The 17,044-nt window shown below is 40.6% G+C and overlaps 1 protein-coding gene across 2 annotated transcripts in view; it reads left to right on the top strand.

The window, feature by feature from the left end:
- The window catches only part of LOC110530587 (complement C3-like), a 63,614-nt gene extending 47,123 nt beyond the window's left edge, over positions 1 to 16,491 (top strand). Inside the window, exons 19-40 of one of the 2 annotated variants that reach the window (XM_021613784.3) lie at positions 1,622 to 1,761; positions 2,342 to 2,551; positions 2,657 to 2,717; positions 3,523 to 3,603; positions 7,755 to 7,958; positions 8,355 to 8,433; positions 8,828 to 8,984; positions 9,209 to 9,301; positions 9,664 to 9,826; positions 11,048 to 11,205; positions 11,355 to 11,528; positions 11,635 to 11,694; positions 11,859 to 11,943; positions 12,096 to 12,153; positions 12,518 to 12,605; positions 12,756 to 12,845; positions 13,371 to 13,482; positions 14,280 to 14,369; positions 14,979 to 15,059; positions 15,814 to 15,900; positions 16,016 to 16,154; positions 16,259 to 16,491. In XM_021613784.3, coding sequence (XP_021469459.3) covers positions 1,622 to 1,761; positions 2,342 to 2,551; positions 2,657 to 2,717; positions 3,523 to 3,603; positions 7,755 to 7,958; positions 8,355 to 8,433; positions 8,828 to 8,984; positions 9,209 to 9,301; positions 9,664 to 9,826; positions 11,048 to 11,205; positions 11,355 to 11,528; positions 11,635 to 11,694; positions 11,859 to 11,943; positions 12,096 to 12,153; positions 12,518 to 12,605; positions 12,756 to 12,845; positions 13,371 to 13,482; positions 14,280 to 14,369; positions 14,979 to 15,059; positions 15,814 to 15,900; positions 16,016 to 16,154; positions 16,259 to 16,364 — 2,516 coding nt within the window. In that variant the 3' untranslated portion in view covers positions 16,365 to 16,491. The remainder of the gene's footprint in view (positions 1 to 1,621; positions 1,762 to 2,341; positions 2,552 to 2,656; positions 2,718 to 3,522; positions 3,604 to 7,754; positions 7,959 to 8,354; positions 8,434 to 8,827; positions 8,985 to 9,208; positions 9,302 to 9,663; positions 9,827 to 11,047; positions 11,206 to 11,354; positions 11,529 to 11,634; positions 11,695 to 11,858; positions 11,944 to 12,095; positions 12,154 to 12,517; positions 12,606 to 12,755; positions 12,846 to 13,370; positions 13,483 to 14,279; positions 14,370 to 14,978; positions 15,060 to 15,813; positions 15,901 to 16,015; positions 16,155 to 16,258) is intronic. The other variant, XR_016482624.1, reaches the window with a different exon arrangement.
- Positions 16,492 to 17,044: the final 553 nt, after the last annotated feature.

Genomic DNA, 17,044 nt, shown 5'->3' with positions numbered 1-17,044 from the left:
GCAAACACAGGTTTCTGTACCAAGGCATTTATGTTTAGTGAATCCGCCAGATAAGAGGCAGTAGGGATGAGCAGGGATGTTCTCTTGATAAGTGTGTGAATTGGACAATTTTCCTGTCAAAATGTAACGAGTTATTTTAGGTGTCAGGGAAAATGTATGGAGTAAAAAGTACAATACCACAAAAAACTACTTAAGTAGTACTTAAAAATATTTTTACTTAACTACTTTACACCACTGGCAGAGCACATGTCTCTTTGTCATTCCAGTCTCCAAAATGCACTTTTCGGTGGTGGTATAATTTCCACAAAAATGTTAAATTGTTTGTCTACATTTTTTGTCATTGTTGTTCTGAACCCACTGCCCGCAAGTCGTAGTTAAATTCTCATTTACGCTTCAGAAGCAAAACATTGTGTCTTGATTGTTGAACAAAGTCCAGTCTTCAGCATTCGTGCGCAAAGGCAGGCTCACATTTTGGGTTATATGACCTCGTATCCTCCCCGACCAACCTCCCTCCTTTTGTTTCTGTCTTAAGTAAGTATACCAAACATAACATATCATAGGAATTGGAGGGACACAAAAAACATCTACTCAGAGCAACCAGGCTGAATATGTATGTATTACTCTGTTTACAACACCGTAGTTAAATAAACACCACTGTATAAATTATAATCCACATATTCGAACAAAAGTTTCAAATTATGTCACACTGTGAGATTACAATGAGGTTAAAAGTATTTGTTGCACTTTGCACAATTATTTTGCACTATGACAATGTTTCACTTGTTTTATTTTGAAACCATACAATGCTGGCTTAAAGGACAAGTTAGCATTTTTTGTAAAAAAATTTTTTACCTAATCTCACATTTTCTAATGTAAATGGCATGTTATATAAGTGTCCAGAATTTTTTTTTTTTGCAATTTCACTTGGTTTTGAGAAACTTAGCCCACCAGCGATAGACATCCTCAGGCTTGTTCTGCTGTGCCAGTGCACAGATAAAACATGATCAAAGGCTCCAAAAACACAACATTTCATCCTTTTAGAAACGTCAATGCACTCAGTATAGTGATGCAGGTATATAGGTGTTGTACACATGAAATTGTGTCCATTCCATTTTGTTGGAAAGAGCGATACTTTTCCTTGTGCGAGCATGAGCGTGCTTATAGATAGCACGTGCATGCTCGCTCACGGAAAGTATTGCCAGTATTACTCGCTGGTGGGGTGTCTGGGCACTTCTATAACATGCCATTTACATCAGAAATAGAGATTTGGTTCAAAAAAACTAACTGTCCCTTAAGGTTGCATTTGGGCCTATTTTAATTATGGTTTATTCAGATGTTAATTGCACCACCAAAAACGTAGGTAAATGTTTGCCCAATAGGTTTGAGTTTGAGTTATGATGAAGTAAGACAGTTATACTGCATAAGCTCATGGGAGACTTATGTTATATGTTTCAAGAATCAAAGGATTCATTGAAATGACCATCGAGCAGCAGAAAATATCACAGGTTGTACCTCTTTGGCCCTTATCAAACAACCCCAGATGACAATTAACAACTTGTTATTTATCATGACATGATCAGTCTGAAACACAGTCGTTAAAACTATATTTTTCTGTTTGCAGGTGTATGTGTAGCAGAACCTGTAGAAATGACTGTTGTAAAGAACTTCTATGTGGACCTGCGCCTTCCATACTCTGTTGTAAACAGAGAACAAGTGCAGATCAAAGTAGTTATACACAACTACGATGAAGAGTCTCAAGAGGTAGATGTCTTGTTTGAAGTCGCTTGATCAGTAAGGCAGTCACTTTAGGCCGATGACTATATATACAGTGTATATATATATATATATATATATATATATGAATGGGCAAAGCCATCGATCACGTGACACCATTCATTCCTATGTGAAGACTCAATAGCGCATTGAAGCCAAATGAATTCAGTTAAGGTTAAGATTGCGACATAACATACGCAGTTTGACCTACTTCAGGAAGTGATGTTGCAGGCCATCTCAGTGCTGCCTCCTCTCATTGAGTAATTAAAGTTGAAGGCCGACTGGGGTAATGCAGAATGCCATTATCAACTGAATGATCCTTATAACTTCTGTATGTGATTTAAAAACAATCCGTTCAAGGACAAACATCTGGTGTATTAGAAGCCATTATTGGTACCATCATTGTCTTCAATTTGTATTTTTCCATTCACTATAATGGGGGATCCTATTTACTGCAAACAAGGCCTGCAGTACCGCGGTCGGCGTTGAACTTTCGTGGCTTCAATGAGAGGGGACATTCTCCCCTGATTTAGACACAACTAAAATAACTTCTCATCTCTATTTGTAGGTCACAGTTTTGTTAAAGACCAGTGAGGATCTGTGCACAGCAACAAATTACAAAGGATCCTTCTACAAGGAAACAATTAATGTGGACAAAACGTCACAGAAAGTCCTGTACATCACTGTCATTCCCATGAAACCAGGCAAACACCAAATCACTGTAACGGCCCGGAGCGAGCATTATAGAGATGGCATAGAGAAACAACTTCTTGTTGTGGTGAGGCTGCCTGCACCTGCTCGTGATGCTCACAGTTTAGTTGATGACACATAAAATGTTTCTTTAAAATGTTTCTCTCTCTCCCCGTTTCTGCTCATATCATAGCCAGAAGGAGTGGAGATGGCCAAACTAGAGGAAAGGTTGTTGCAACCAGATTTTATGAATGGTTTGGACCAAAACAGCTGTTTACCCTCCATTAGATCTTAAAAAATAACATGGCTTAAAGGAGTGGTTCAGAACTTTACAACTTGATGTTAGATGGTTCCTCACCTTGAAAGTATTCTATGGGCGAGAGAAACTGTAATCCATGGTTCGGTTTACTTTAAACAGAACTTGACAACTTGATGTTAGATGGTTCCTCACCTTGAAAGTATTGTATGGGCGAGAGAAACTGTAATCCATGGTTCGGTTTACTTTAAACAGAACTTGACAACTTGATGTTAGATGGTTCCTCACCTTGAAAGTATTCTATGGGCGAGAGAAACTGTAATTCATGGTTCGGCTTACTTTAAACAGCCACTACAAAATTCAGCTAACTTCAGCCACTACAAACTAAAAATCAATGGAAGTATGGCTAATGTATGTTTTTACATTAAAATGGCCATATCACCTGTAAGTAAGATCAAACCAAATATGGAGTTGATTTGAGTTGATTTCAGGCGATTTGTTCTGAGAAAAAAAAAACATGCTCAAATGCCTTCCTCACATCCATTGATTGTTAGCTTGTGGTGACTAAATTTAACTGAAGTTTGAAGTGGCCGTTTAAAGAAAACCGAACTATGGATTACAAGTTATAAAATCCTGAACCACTCCTTTCAAATGTATTAAGGCCATTGTCGAGAATGTGCCAGAATGTCCTCCTGAGATTACACAGAGGCCTAAATCTATGATATCAACAACATTGGTTGATATTATGTAGGTGTGAACATGTAATTGGATATTTTTGTGTTGTTCCCTCTCAAATGAAACAGGGAAGCAGACAGGAGAAGTTAACATTAACCTGAAGAACATGCTTCCAGACACAGTGTCAAGTACTTACATCACTCTAGAAGGTATCCTCAACCTAAAAGATTGCTTATTCTAATAAAAATAAGTTTGTTGTGACTACTATATATTTAAAAGAAAACATTAATGAAACAATCCAATGGTTTTTGATGTTTTGCTGTCAGTGTGTAGCCTGGTGGAACCAGCCTCATCGTTGAGTTTACCATTCTGTTTCACTTCATGTATCAGTCTGGCCTTCCTCCAATAGATGGGTATTTGGAATAAGTTAGCAAATGACTGATCAAATCACCATCCTCTCAGGAGCAATGGGTGGGTTTATGACAAAATGCCACGTGGCCAAACACTGTGCTTTCAATTCGGCCGTCCTCTGATTGGTTGATGGTGATCCAATTGCAGACAAGTTCGTTTTGAATAATGCCCCTCATTACAGACAGAGAAGTAGGCCAGACTGATATGTGAAGAGAAATGGAGTGGTGAAATCCAATCAAATTTTATTTGTCACATGCGCCGAATACAACAGGTGTAGTAGACCTTACAGTGAAATGCTTACTTAAAAGCCCTTAACCAACAATGCAGTTTTAAGAAAATTCCAACAACAACAAAAAGTAAGAGATAAGAGTAACAAATAATTAAAGAGCAGCAGTAAATAACAATAGCAAGGCTATATACAGGGAGTACTGGTACAGAGTCATAGTCAATGTGCGGGGGCACAGGTGTCGAGGTAATTGAGATGATATGTACATGTAGGTAGAGTTATTAAAGAGACTATCAAATCAAATCAAATGTATTTATATAGCCCTTCGTACATCAGCTGATATCTCAAAGTGCTGTACAGAAACCCAGCCTAAAACCCCAAACAGCAAGCAATGCAGGTGTAGAAGCACGGTGGCTAGGAAAAACTCCCTAGAAAGGCCAAAACCTAGGATGAAACCTAGAGAGGAACCAGGCTATGTGGGGTGGCCAGTCCTCTTCTGGCTGTGCCGGGTGTAGATTGTAACAGAACATGGCCAAGATGTTCATAAATGACCAGCATGGTCAAATAATAATAATCACAGGCAGAACAGTTGAAACTGGAGCAGCACCACGGCCAGGTGGACTGGGGACAGCAAGCTTGTTATGCATAGATAATAACAGAGAGTAGTAGCAGCGTTCCGGGAGGGGAGGGGGGCCTATGAAAATAGTCTGGGTAGCCATTTGATTAGCTGTTCAGGTACCGCTTGCCATGCGGTAGCAGAGAGAACAGTCTGACTAAGGTGGCTGGAAACTTTGACAATTCTTAGGGCCTTCCTCTGACACCGCCTGGAATACAGGTCCTGGATGGCAGGAAGCAAGCTTGGCCCCAGTGATGTACTGGGCTGTGCGCACTACCCTCTGTAGTGCCTTGCGGTCGGAGGCTGAGCATTTGCCATACCAGGCAGTGATGCAACCCGTCAGGATGCTCTCGATGGTGCAACTGGAAAACCTTTTGAGGATCTGAGGACCCATGCCAAATCTTTTCAGTCTCCTGAGGGGGAATAGGTTTTGTTGTGCCCTCTTAACGACTGTCTTGGTGTGCTTGGACCATGTTAGTTTGTTGATGTGGGTGCCAAGGAACTTGAAGCTCTCAATCTGCTTCAATACAGCCCCGTCAATGAGAATGGGGGCGTGCTCGGTCCTCCTTTTCCTGTAGGCCACAATCATCTCCTTTGTCTTGATCACGTTGAGGGAGAGGTTGTTGTCCTTGCACCACATGTTCAGGTCTGACCTCCTCCCTATAGGCTGTCTCATCGTTGTAGATGATCAGGCCTACCACTGTTGTCATCAGCAAACTTAATGATGGTGTTGGAGTCATGACTGGCCGTGCAATCATGAGTGAACAGGGAGTACAGGAGGGGGCTGAGCACGCACCCCTGAGGGGACCCCGTGTTGAGGATCAGCATGGCGGATGTGTTGTTACCTACCCTTACCACCTGGGGGCGGCCCGTCAGGAAGTCCAGGATCCAGTTGCAGAGGGAAGTGTTTAGTCCCAGGGTCCTTGGCTTAGTGATGAGCTTTGAGGGCACTGTGGTGTTGAACGCTGAGCTATAGTCAATGAATAGCATTCTCACATAGGTGTTCCATTTGTCGAGGTGTGAAAGGGCAGTGTGGAGTGCAATAGAGATTGCATCATCTGTGGCTCTGTTGGTGCGGTATGAAAATTGGAGTGGGTCTAAGGTTTCTAGGATAATGGTGTTGATGTGAGCCATGACCAGACTTTCAAAGCATTTCATGGTTACAGACATGAGTGCTATGAGTCGGCAGGCTACCTTAGTGTTCTTGGGCACAGGGACTATGGTGGTCTGCTTGAAACATGTTGGTATTACAGACTCGGACAGGGAGAGGTTGAAAATGTCAGTGAAGATACTTGCCAGTTGGTCAACGCATGCTCGGAGTACACATCCTGGTAATCCGTCTGGCCCTGCGGCCTTGTGAATGTTGACCTGTTTGAAAGTCTTACTCACATCGGCTGCGGAGAGCGTGATCACGCAGTCATCCGGAACAGCTGCTGCTCTCATGCATGTTTCAGTGTTACTTGCCTCGAAGCGAGCATAGAAGTTATTTAGCTCTTCTGGTAGGCTTGTGTCACTGTGCAGCTCTCGGTTGTGCTTCCCTTTGTAGTCTGTAATAGTTTGCCAGCTCTGCCACATCCGACAAGCGTCGGAGCCGGTGTAGTACGGTTCGATCTTACTCCTGTATTGACGCTTTGCCTGTTTAATGGTTCGCCGGAGGGCAATGCGGGATTTCTTATAAGCTTCCGGGTTAGAGTCCCTCTCCTTGAAAGCAGCAGCTCTTCCCTTTAGCTCAGTATGACTGTTGCCTGTAATCCATGGCTTCTGGTTGGGGTATGTACGTACAGTCACTGGGGGGACAACATCCTTAATGCACTTATTAATAAAGCCAGTGACTGATGTGGTGTACTCCTCAATGCCATCGGAAGAATCCTGGAACATATTCCAGTCTGTGCTAGCAAAACAGTCCTGTAGTTTAGCATCTGCTTCATCTGACCACTTCTTTGACCGAGTCACTGGTGCTTCCTGCTTTAATTTTTGCTTGTAATTTTTGCTTGTACGCATCTCTGTGTGTGGAGTAAATGTGGTCTAGATATTTTTTTCTCCCTCTGGTTGCACATTTAACATGCTGATAGAAATGAATTAAAACTGATTTAAGTTTCCCTGCATTAAAGTCCCCGGCCACTAGGAGCGTTTTCCTGTTTGCTTATGGCAGTATACAGCTCATTGAGCGTGGTTTTAGTGCCAGCATCGGTCTGTGGTGGTATGTAGACAGCTACGAAAAATTCAGATAAACTCTAGGTATATGATAAGCAGTAGACCACACTACCTCAGGCAAGCAAAACCTTAGATATCGTGCACCAGCTGTTGTTTACATATATGCATAGGCCCCCGCGCCTTGTCTTACCAGAGGCTGCTGTTCTGTCCTGCTGATAGAATGTATAACCCACCAGCTGTATGTTCTTAATGTCGACGTTCAGCCACGACTCGGTGAAACACAAGATGTTACAGTTTTTCATGTCCCGTTTGGAGGATATACATGCTTTCAGCTCGTCCCATTTATTTTCCAGCGATTGAACATTAGCTAGCAGGACGGAAGGCAAGGGCAGATTAGCCACTCGTCGCCTGATCCTCACAAGGCACCCGGATCTTTTTCCATGAAATCTCAGTTTCCTTCTCCAGCGAATCACAGGGATCTGGGCCTGGTCGGGTGTCTGTAGTAGTATATCCTCTCATCCGACTTGATGAAGAATAACCTCAAAATCAAATCAATCTTTGTCCAGTTTGAGGTGAGCAATCGCAGTTCGGATGTCCAGAAGCTCTTTTTGGTTATAAGAGACGGTAGCAGCAACATTATGTACAAAACAAGTTTAGAACAACAGGGGAAAAAAATCAAAATGCTTGGTTGAGAGCCGATAAGACGGCAGCCCTCCCCTCCGGCGCCATTGTGAACGCAGCGATCAGTCTGGTTCTACCAGGCCCAGTGTATATATGACAAAATAATGTACATGTGGGCTAATAAGCATCATCCGGTATAGGCTGCATATATCGGGTAAACCCGATCATTACAATTTTGTAGCTAGCATAAACGGTGTCAAATAGATTACAGTATTTGGAATTTGCCTTTCTAAAACAAGAAAACACAAGTTTAAAATGTTGTCTTGGATTAGGGGACTCCCTGGCAGATACAGTAATCAACTCCATTGGTGGCGCAGTGCTGAGTAAACTCATTAAGATGCCGGGTGGCTGTGTCGAGCAGAACCTGGTTTCAATGACTGCCCCCATCATCGCCACACACTACCTGGACCACGCCAATGCCTGGGAGGAGGTGGGAGTGGAGAAGAGAGCTGAGGCGCTTGAATATGTAAAGCTAGGTGAATATACTGTACCATAGAGGCATCACCTGCTTTCTTTGGTGGACATGTGTACATGTTATACCCCTGAAAGGAGGAAATAGATCACATGGAGATGTAGCTTCGGCTTCAAGTTGCTTGTAATGAGTGACCTGGGAAGCCCTGTGCGCCCCTATAAGAATTCCTAGGTATAACCAATCGAACGCAGATCAGACATCAATCGAGTACACAGATCACATTATCAACATTCAGATAAATGAATAGCTTATTACATACTGGTACGCATTATGATTCTCTATTATTATTTTGTTATTATTAAGGCACTTTTAATTCTATCACATTTAATCAAACGTCCTTTTCTCTTCCTCTCTTTCTCCAAATATCGCCCCCACTCTCTCATGTTGTTGATTTCCATAGGCTATCAAAGACACCTTAGTTACAAAAACTCTGATGACACGTATCCTCCATATTCATATGGTAGCATCCCAAGCACATGGTAAGTGAATTTATCAGTTTCGTCTCACTGGGCCTCAATTGTCATTGGTGTATGCAGTTGCATGAATGGTTGTGTATCATTGTAGATTGCTTTACCTGCATTATGGTGGTTAGTTACAATTGTTAAACACATCAGCCTTCTCTTGAGAAACAGAGAGCCACACATCAGCGTTCTGATTCCTAAACTTATGAAAATCAACCCTATGGATAATCACATTTTAAAACGACATGATTTTCAAGTTTTTCAGTTATTTTAAGAATGTTAATACAATACAATTCAGTTCTCAAATGTAAGCTCTTACAAACTGAGCCACACAGGACTGCTTACGTCAGACTTACTGTATGATATGACTCGTCAGGCTCCAGAATAGACAATACTGTGTCTTGGTCCCCAGGGTGACAGCTTACACTGCCAAGGTGTTTGCAATGGTGTATATGTTTGGGGACGTGGAGGATATTAGAGTGTGCAAACCTTTGAAGTTCCTTGTAAAAAAACAGAACTCTGCAGGAATTTTTCAAGAAGACGCTCCAATCAATAGTTTGAGGCTCACAGTAAAGTTGTTTATCTCATTTATACTTTTTGTCCACTATTATAAATATAAAACATAAAATCATGTCAAGCAAACATGTTTGGTAAATCCCTTTGAAATGTACTATTTGTCCTGTAGACTTTTGTATGTTTCAGGTAATGTAAGCACAAGTTTTAGCACTAATATTGTACTATGTTCAAAGCTATAATTTCCTTGACTAAAATCTGTTCTTCCATCTCCACTCAGGGTGGGATATATACGGAAGGAGATGTGGCAACAACTGCTTTTGTTCTGATAGCCATGCAAGAGACCCTCGGGATCTGTAAGGATATAGACACGGTAAACTAGGATAAATAACTTTAAGGGGATGCATTGTTGATGGTTTGAGTAGCCTACTTTTGACTTAGTGAAAATTAGTATTGATCACTACATTTGTAAGTCTGTGTGATGGTCTGATGAAAAATTAGATCAGTTTTTTTCTGCAGTGGACAATTGGGGCTAAGCTGTAATAGTTGGGTATACGGTAGCGTCAGTGAAGACTAGTGTGCTGCTCAGTAATGTGGACCTCTATTCTGCGATGAATATGGAATTCTGGTTATTGTTACAGATTTAAGAGGTCAAACTATTAACAAATTATTAGTTATTAATTATTAGTCTCATTACGGTGTCATTCTTCTTCTGTGTGTGTGTGTTTCTCATAGGACCTAGATGGAGCCATGAAGAACGCCTCAGATTACATATTTAATGCACTTCCTGCTCAATCCAGTCCCTACTCTGTAGCCATATCTTCCTATGCCCTGGCACTGACTAAAAAACCTGAATGGAAAGAGAAAATCTTAAAAGAATTAGATCGAACAAGCACAGGTAATATTTTCAGTGCTAATGTTAGTGTTTCTTTCATCCATTGTTTCCCCCAGTTATCTCTTAAAGCCATTTTACTGTGTTCTCTCAAATACACAGAGTCTACAAAACATTAGGAATACATGTGTAGGCCGTCATTGTAAATAAGAATTTGTTCTTAACAGACTTGCCTAGTTAAATAAAGGTAATAAATAAATAATAATAATAATTCCATGACATAGACTGACCAGGTGAATGCTATGATCCCTTATTGATGTCACTTGTTAAATCCATTTCAATCAGTGTAGATGAAGGTTAAAGAAGGATTGGTAAGCCTTGAGGCAATTAAGACATGGATTGTGTGTGTGAGCCATTCAGAGAGTGAATGACCATGACAAAAGATTTAAGTGCCCCTGAACAGGGTGTGGTAGTGGGTACCACGCACACTGGTTTGAGTGTCTAGAATTGCAACGCTGCTGGATTTTTCAGGCTCAACAATTTCCTGTGTGTATCAAGAATGGTCCATCACCCAAAGTACATTCAGCCAACTTGACACAACTGTGGGAAGCATTGGAGTCAACATGGGCCCGCATTACTGTGGAATGCTTTCGTCCACGCCACGTTGAATTGAAACTGTTCTGAGGGTCAAACAGGGTGCAGCTCAATATTAGGAATATTAGTCTTATTAGTCTTGTCTGAAATGCCTGTTAGTCTTATTAGTCTTGTCTGTAATGCCTGTTAGTCTTTTTAGTCTTGTCTGTAATGCCTTTTAATCTTATTAGTCTTGTCTGTAATGCCTTTTAATCTTATTAGTCTTGTCTGTTAGTCTTGTCTGTAATGTATTTTAGTCTTGTCTGTTATGTGTCTGACCCCGGTAGCCATTGGCGTCAGCTATTTATTTAACCTTTATTTACCTAGGCAAGTCAGTTAAGAACAAATTCTTATTTACAATGATGGCCTACACCGGCCAAACCCGGACAACGCTGGGCCAATTGTGCACCTCCCTATGGGACTCCCAAACACGGCCGGTTGTGATACAGCCTGGATTCGAACCAGGGTGTCTGTGGTGACACCTCTAGCACTGAGATGCAGTGCCTTAGACCGCTACGCCACTCAGGAGCCCAATAATGGGGATCCTTAAACATCAAATTCTTATTTCTTTGATATGAAATCTCTCTCTGTTAGTAATTTTTCTGTACCTATCAGACTTTCACCCTGTACCTGTCTCTTTCCATCTTTCCTCAGAGGGCACTCATTGGGGTGGAAATGATGATAAAGGGGTGGAGGCAACAGGGTATGCACTTTCAGCACTCGTGACACTGGGTGAGCTTAAGAGATCAGAGGCTGTGAGTGACTGGCTGGTGGCCAAGAGTCAAGCAAATGGCCAATTTGGGAACACACAGGTAACAACACAATATAGACAGAAAATGGTACTACTCATGGAAGTAAACACAGTCTGTCATTTCAATGGTTTACGCTGTTGTCTCCCTCCCCCTCATCCCCACCCCACTCCCTTCTATCCCCTCTACTTGCTTCGTGTTTCTCTCTCCAGTGCACCATAGTGGTGTTCCAGGCCCTTTCTCTGTTCCAAAAACAGAAGCCTGCCCCACCGGGTAATGACATAAGAGTAAGCCTGTCTGTCAACAGCCCTGTCCGCACGGGCCAAAGCAGCTCTATCAAATGGAATTTAGACCAGAGATCCAGGTTTATGTCACGATCTGAAAGGGTGAGTTACATTGGACTAGCAAACCAATTTGAACAACACAGGCAAATATGGTGTAGTGGCTTTTGAATTCTAGTGGCTTTATTTTATATGCACTTGATTACTGCAGATACCACAGCTGACGGATTTCACTTTCGAAGCAAAGGGGTCAGGGAGAGCAAAATTAAAGGTGTGTGGATCATTTCAGCTGTATTTGGATATTTGTGCACAATAAATATTTCAGTTAATGTAGTATACTCGATGTGTTTGAATATTCTTCCCATACTCATGATAAAATGATATCTATGACATACTGTAAGAATTCTGATACTGTCATCATTGTGCTCTTTTCAGGTCCTGACAACATACTACGCAATGCTTGTGAAAGAGCAGTCAGTTTGCAAAGGATTTAACATGAGCCATTCAATAGAAAAGATGAGTATGTTCCTGTTTTTCTGAAGAATAACTTTACTCAACCCCTTTTGTCCAAGTGTCTTTATGTTATTACTGTTATTTGATCACACCATATTTTAATTACAACCATTTTTTTTGCCAGTACACTTTGGATGTAACTGCTCTGTTTTTATGCAGATGAAGCACAGGCTCCAGACGGTGTTGTCGGTGTCTACAAACTGACCATATGTGTTAGGTGAGAACTAAGGGAAGTTACAGTATGTAACGTGTACGTGCATGTACGTGCATGTACATGTGGATGATATGATCCTGTTATGTTAGCAGACAGTGGAGAGCAGACAGTAGAGAGGAAAACTACATAATTACACATTTATCTGCAGCTATATACAACATATAGATTGAGAACACACATATTTGAGGATCTCAGAATTTCCCTTGTTGTTCCCTTGTGCATATGCTTACAGTATGTATTGTGGTAGAAGTTTTGGAAGTGACTGATGGGTATCGAAGTACTATATGTAAATGTATTTACAGTAGTGTTGGTGGTGTGGAAGATCTGAATTAACATATTAAATATTTATCTCTCTCTCTAAATGTAGGCCTCTTGAAGGGACCTCCAACAAGATGACCATTCTGGATGTATCTCTTCCTTCAGGTTTTGTGCCTGACTATACAAGTCTCAATGAGGTATAGTCATCAAAACAAAGTAGCAGTATGTAGAAAGTATCATTTTCATGTTTAGTATCTACACTATACACAATAAAAGGATATACTCCTTCACTAATTGATCATGGAACTCTGAGCTACAGAACATTCCATATGTTTCTGTGTTTGTAGTTGTTGTCTCGCAAGGACAAGTTGATTCACTTCTACCAACTGGACAAGGAGCTTTCTGATAAAGGATCTCTCATTATTCACATATACGATGTAAGTAATTTGGAAACCTATTGAGAACACTGGCAAAGGTAGAGAGTAAGGGGCATTCTAAGTCAGATAAAAAAACTACAACTATTCCTTATTTTTAAACAACCTACGTTAGAACTACAACAACTAAGAAAGCACCATAGAGAATATGGATGTAAAAATGTGATGTAGTGGCTTGCAAATTGGAAGGTACAGGTTACTTGACCAGGAAAAGCACTGGGCCCTAAGGTAAGACAAGTTTTTCCTGACCTTGTGAACTGATCAGTCGAAAACTTTGTGTCATAACCATACACTGAGTACACTGAGTGTACAAAACATTAGGAACACCTGCTCTTTCCATGACAGCCTGACCAGGTGAATCCAGGTGAAAGCTATGATCCCTTATTGGTCACTTGTTAAATCCACTTCAATCAGTGTAGATGAAGGGGAGGAGAAAGGTTAAAGAAGGATTTTTAAGCCTCGAGACAATATTAGGAAGGTGTTCTTAATGTTTTGTACAGTGTATGCCTTTTTTTCCATTCTCTTCAGCTATCTCCTAGTCCTAATTCTGATTACTGCGTACCAGTGACTCTGTATCAAGAATTTACTGTGCGCCTTCTACAGCCTTCTTCAATTAGGGTGTATTCCTATTACCAATCAGGTAAGATCCTTTCAATGTACGGGTTGTCCTTGGTTCGGCCCACCATTGATTTGGGAGTTCAACACATCTGTTTTAAAAAATGCTCTCAATTTCTATTTGAAGTTCTTGTGTCCAACCACTTATGTATCTTTATATTCCCTTTTTTTTTAAATAAAAACACTAAGTGGACTGTGTGCCCGCCCCACCAGTCAAAAACCTGGCATGTGCGGCTACTTTCCACCGCACTGATAGAGGACTTTTGAATCCCCTGGAATTTATGTAAAAAATCTTTATTTACAACATCGTGTCAACATTTGAGTCTGATGTAAAATTTAGACTGTACAATTATTAAAGGTGCACTGTGCAGAAATCGCTCTGCCATTCCCTGGTTGCTAAAATTCTAATAGTTTGCCTAATTTCTGTTTATGTGACAAAATATGGAAGTATGTAAGTATCATTGTACCATCTAAACCTCTATGAAATATATTTTCCAAAACCAAAAATATTGTTTTTTCAACTGTTTAAAGCTGGTGTAAAAAACTAATTTGGTTGGGTCGCCCAAAAAAGTTACATATTGTAACGTCAATAAAACGCTTTCACTTATTCCATATTTTAGTAATTTATTTAACTTTGTCTCCTCGGTAAGAAAAGTTCCTCAAGCACCACTTATTTTTAAAATTCGGAATCCAATGTGCCATTTGTTTATTTCTCTGTTTACGTGACTAATGCTACTACTTTTTGGAAAATGTGTTGTACAGCCCAGCAACAGCTATGGAACCCAAACAATATTGACGGAATGATATTCCTCTGTGTTTCAGAAAAGAGCTGCACCAGTTTCTACAGCCCCTTTAAGAGTAGCACAGACGAGGACATTATCTGCAGCAAGAATGGATGTGCGTGCGTTGACAGTAAGATGCTTATTTCATACAACCACTGTATATTGGTGGATATTTCAGGGATCTACTGTAAAGATAACTATTGAGAGGCCATTGTTTAGCTATACAACTGTACAAAATTAAATTAGCAACATAATTGTTTACATTTATTTTATTTAACCTTTATTTAAGTAGGCAAGTCAGTTAAGAACAAATTCTTATTTACAATGACGGCCTACCCCGGCCAAATCCTAGCCCAGATGATGCTGGGCCAATTGTGTGCTGCCCTATGGGACTCCCAATCATGGCCGGTTGTAATACAGCCTGGAATTGAACCAGGGTCTGTTGTGACGCCTCTAGCACTGAGATGTAGTGCCTTAGACCGCTGCGCCACTCGGGAGCCCAAATCATTACTACTAACGATTTTTTGCAGCCATTCATTATTTTTATAGTTTCAGAAATTTCACGGTGGTGATTATTTTGCTTTTGTAGTATGCACATGTACTATGTTTTCACTTCATGTTTAGCATCTCTGCCTAAGCTTGACTTTTATGTTGCCTGCTTGCCAGTTCTCTTAAGCATTGGGAAACTCTATTGTTTTGTCGCCCCAAGATTGTTTCCAACCTTAATTTTATCTGACAGAAAATTGTCCATCCGTGAAGAAGGCTCAGTCGTTAACAGCTTCTGACCGTGAAGAGAGAGCCTGCTTTGGGACTAACCCTGGTAAAACAGCACTCACATTTCTCTGACTTCCAATAAACCCTTCTGACACATACTGCAATCATAGTCGTGGGAAGTAGAAGTGCTGAGGGTGCTGCAGCACTCCCTGATCAATCAGAATCATTTATAGGAAGAAAAACAATAATATATATATTTTTTTTATACAGAAGTAGTGCACTAGGTCTTTACTAATCTTGTATGAGTGGACCTAAATATCCGTCAGCAGCACAGGGAGTGTCACGCCCTGGCCATAGAGAGGCTTTTATTCTCTATTTTGGTTAGGCCAGGGTGTGACTAGGGTGGGCATTCTAGTTTCGTTATTTCTATGTTTTCTATTTCTTTGTTTTTGGCCAAGTATGGTTCCCAGTTAGAGGCAGCTGTCTATTGTTGTCTCTGATTGGGAATCATACTTAGGCAGCCTTTTTCCCACCTGTGTTTGGTGGGTAGTTGTTTTCTGTGTAGTTTATTGCACCTTACAGGACTGTTTCGGGATTTTCCACTTTGTTATTTAGTTCAAGTGTTTTGGTTAATAAAGAATCATGAACACTTCCAACGCTGCGTTTTGGTCCGATCCTCATTACGACGAGAGCCGTGACAGGGAGAGAAAATATTCTCAGCTGCAACACCACCCCCACCCCTAATCATCTTCCCACGGCCATGACTATACCTACAATAGTATAGGGATAGACACAGATGTATGTTTACCAAAAAATATTTGGTCAAACCCACTTATTTTCACTCTGTTTTCTGTCTGCAGTTTACAACATTCAAGTAAAACATATACAAGAGGATGAGAACACCCTGATCAAATATAAAATGGAGATTCAAAAGGCCTATAAACTTGGTAAATACTACAGTTTTTCCCAAAATCATGATTTGTGTTGCCTCGAGAGAATAAAAAAGTAAAGAGAGAGTGATAGAGGAATCATGTAATGGATATTGCTTATGCTGTCTTACAGGGAATGATTTACAAGTGGATGTTAAAACGGAGAGAGATTTCTATGCCCACCGCATGTGCCAGACTCTTGGTTTGAAGAAGGATAAATTGTATTTATTCATAGGCAACCCAAAAGACATAATAGTGGGTGATGATGGCAGGTTAGGATCACAATTACTCTGTTTGATTTGTTTCTTACATTACATGCCACATTTCATTTTGAATTAATGATTTGTTTGATTAAACCATTTCTGTTGTTTTTAAGTTATTCTTATGTCCTGTCGGGAAACACATGGCTGGAAGAATTTGAATCTGGGGGAGAACAGGCGACTTTCCTGAATAAGCTTGAGACGTCTGGCTGCAGCACTTGAACACAGTGGTCCAGTTTGCTGGTTCATCCCACATCTGTGCATGTAGATGACCCACACAGTTAACTTAACTAACTTTGAGACATGATGTTTATCCTATATTGCAAAATAAATGAAAATTAAACTGAAATATGCTATGAATTTTATGAATAATGACTAAATGATGTATACATTTAACATAGAACAGTAACTAACAATTCTACCCTGTCACTGTATGATTGTATGAAATTGATTAGAATCATAAATCTAAATCTGATGTGTGTAGTTCTAGTCAGAATTAGAACTTTTTGTTCCTTTTTAGTATGTAAGCAGAGTGCAAGTGTGAAACAAATTATAAGAGGAGCTATCGACAGACAAGCTGTACTACTGTGTTCCTTACAGGACATTCTGTCCCCACCCAGGGAGGGGAGAGATCTTGGGCTTGTAGTAGATTGTATAACAGGTGGCAGACAATGTATGAGTAGGAGAAGACTTAAGAACTATATTGTCATTGTTTCTGAGAGGAGGAGGGACATTTATGACGAAATGTGAGGTATATTGTCAGGTGCGTGAATGAGGACCCAAAAGCGAATTAACAAAACAGAGTTTCTTTAATGACGAAACACACGTAGGCTCAGATGGACAGGCAGATTTCGACAGGACAGGACAAGGTTAGATGAACAGGCAGATTCCGACAGGACAGG

Source organism: Oncorhynchus mykiss, chromosome 8, assembly GCF_057628025.1.
Source record: "Oncorhynchus mykiss isolate SJ-2025 chromosome 8, ASM5762802v1, whole genome shotgun sequence".
Lineage (NCBI taxonomy): Eukaryota > Metazoa > Chordata > Actinopteri > Salmoniformes > Salmonidae > Oncorhynchus > Oncorhynchus mykiss.
This window is presented reverse-complemented; position numbering and strand designations above follow the sequence as displayed.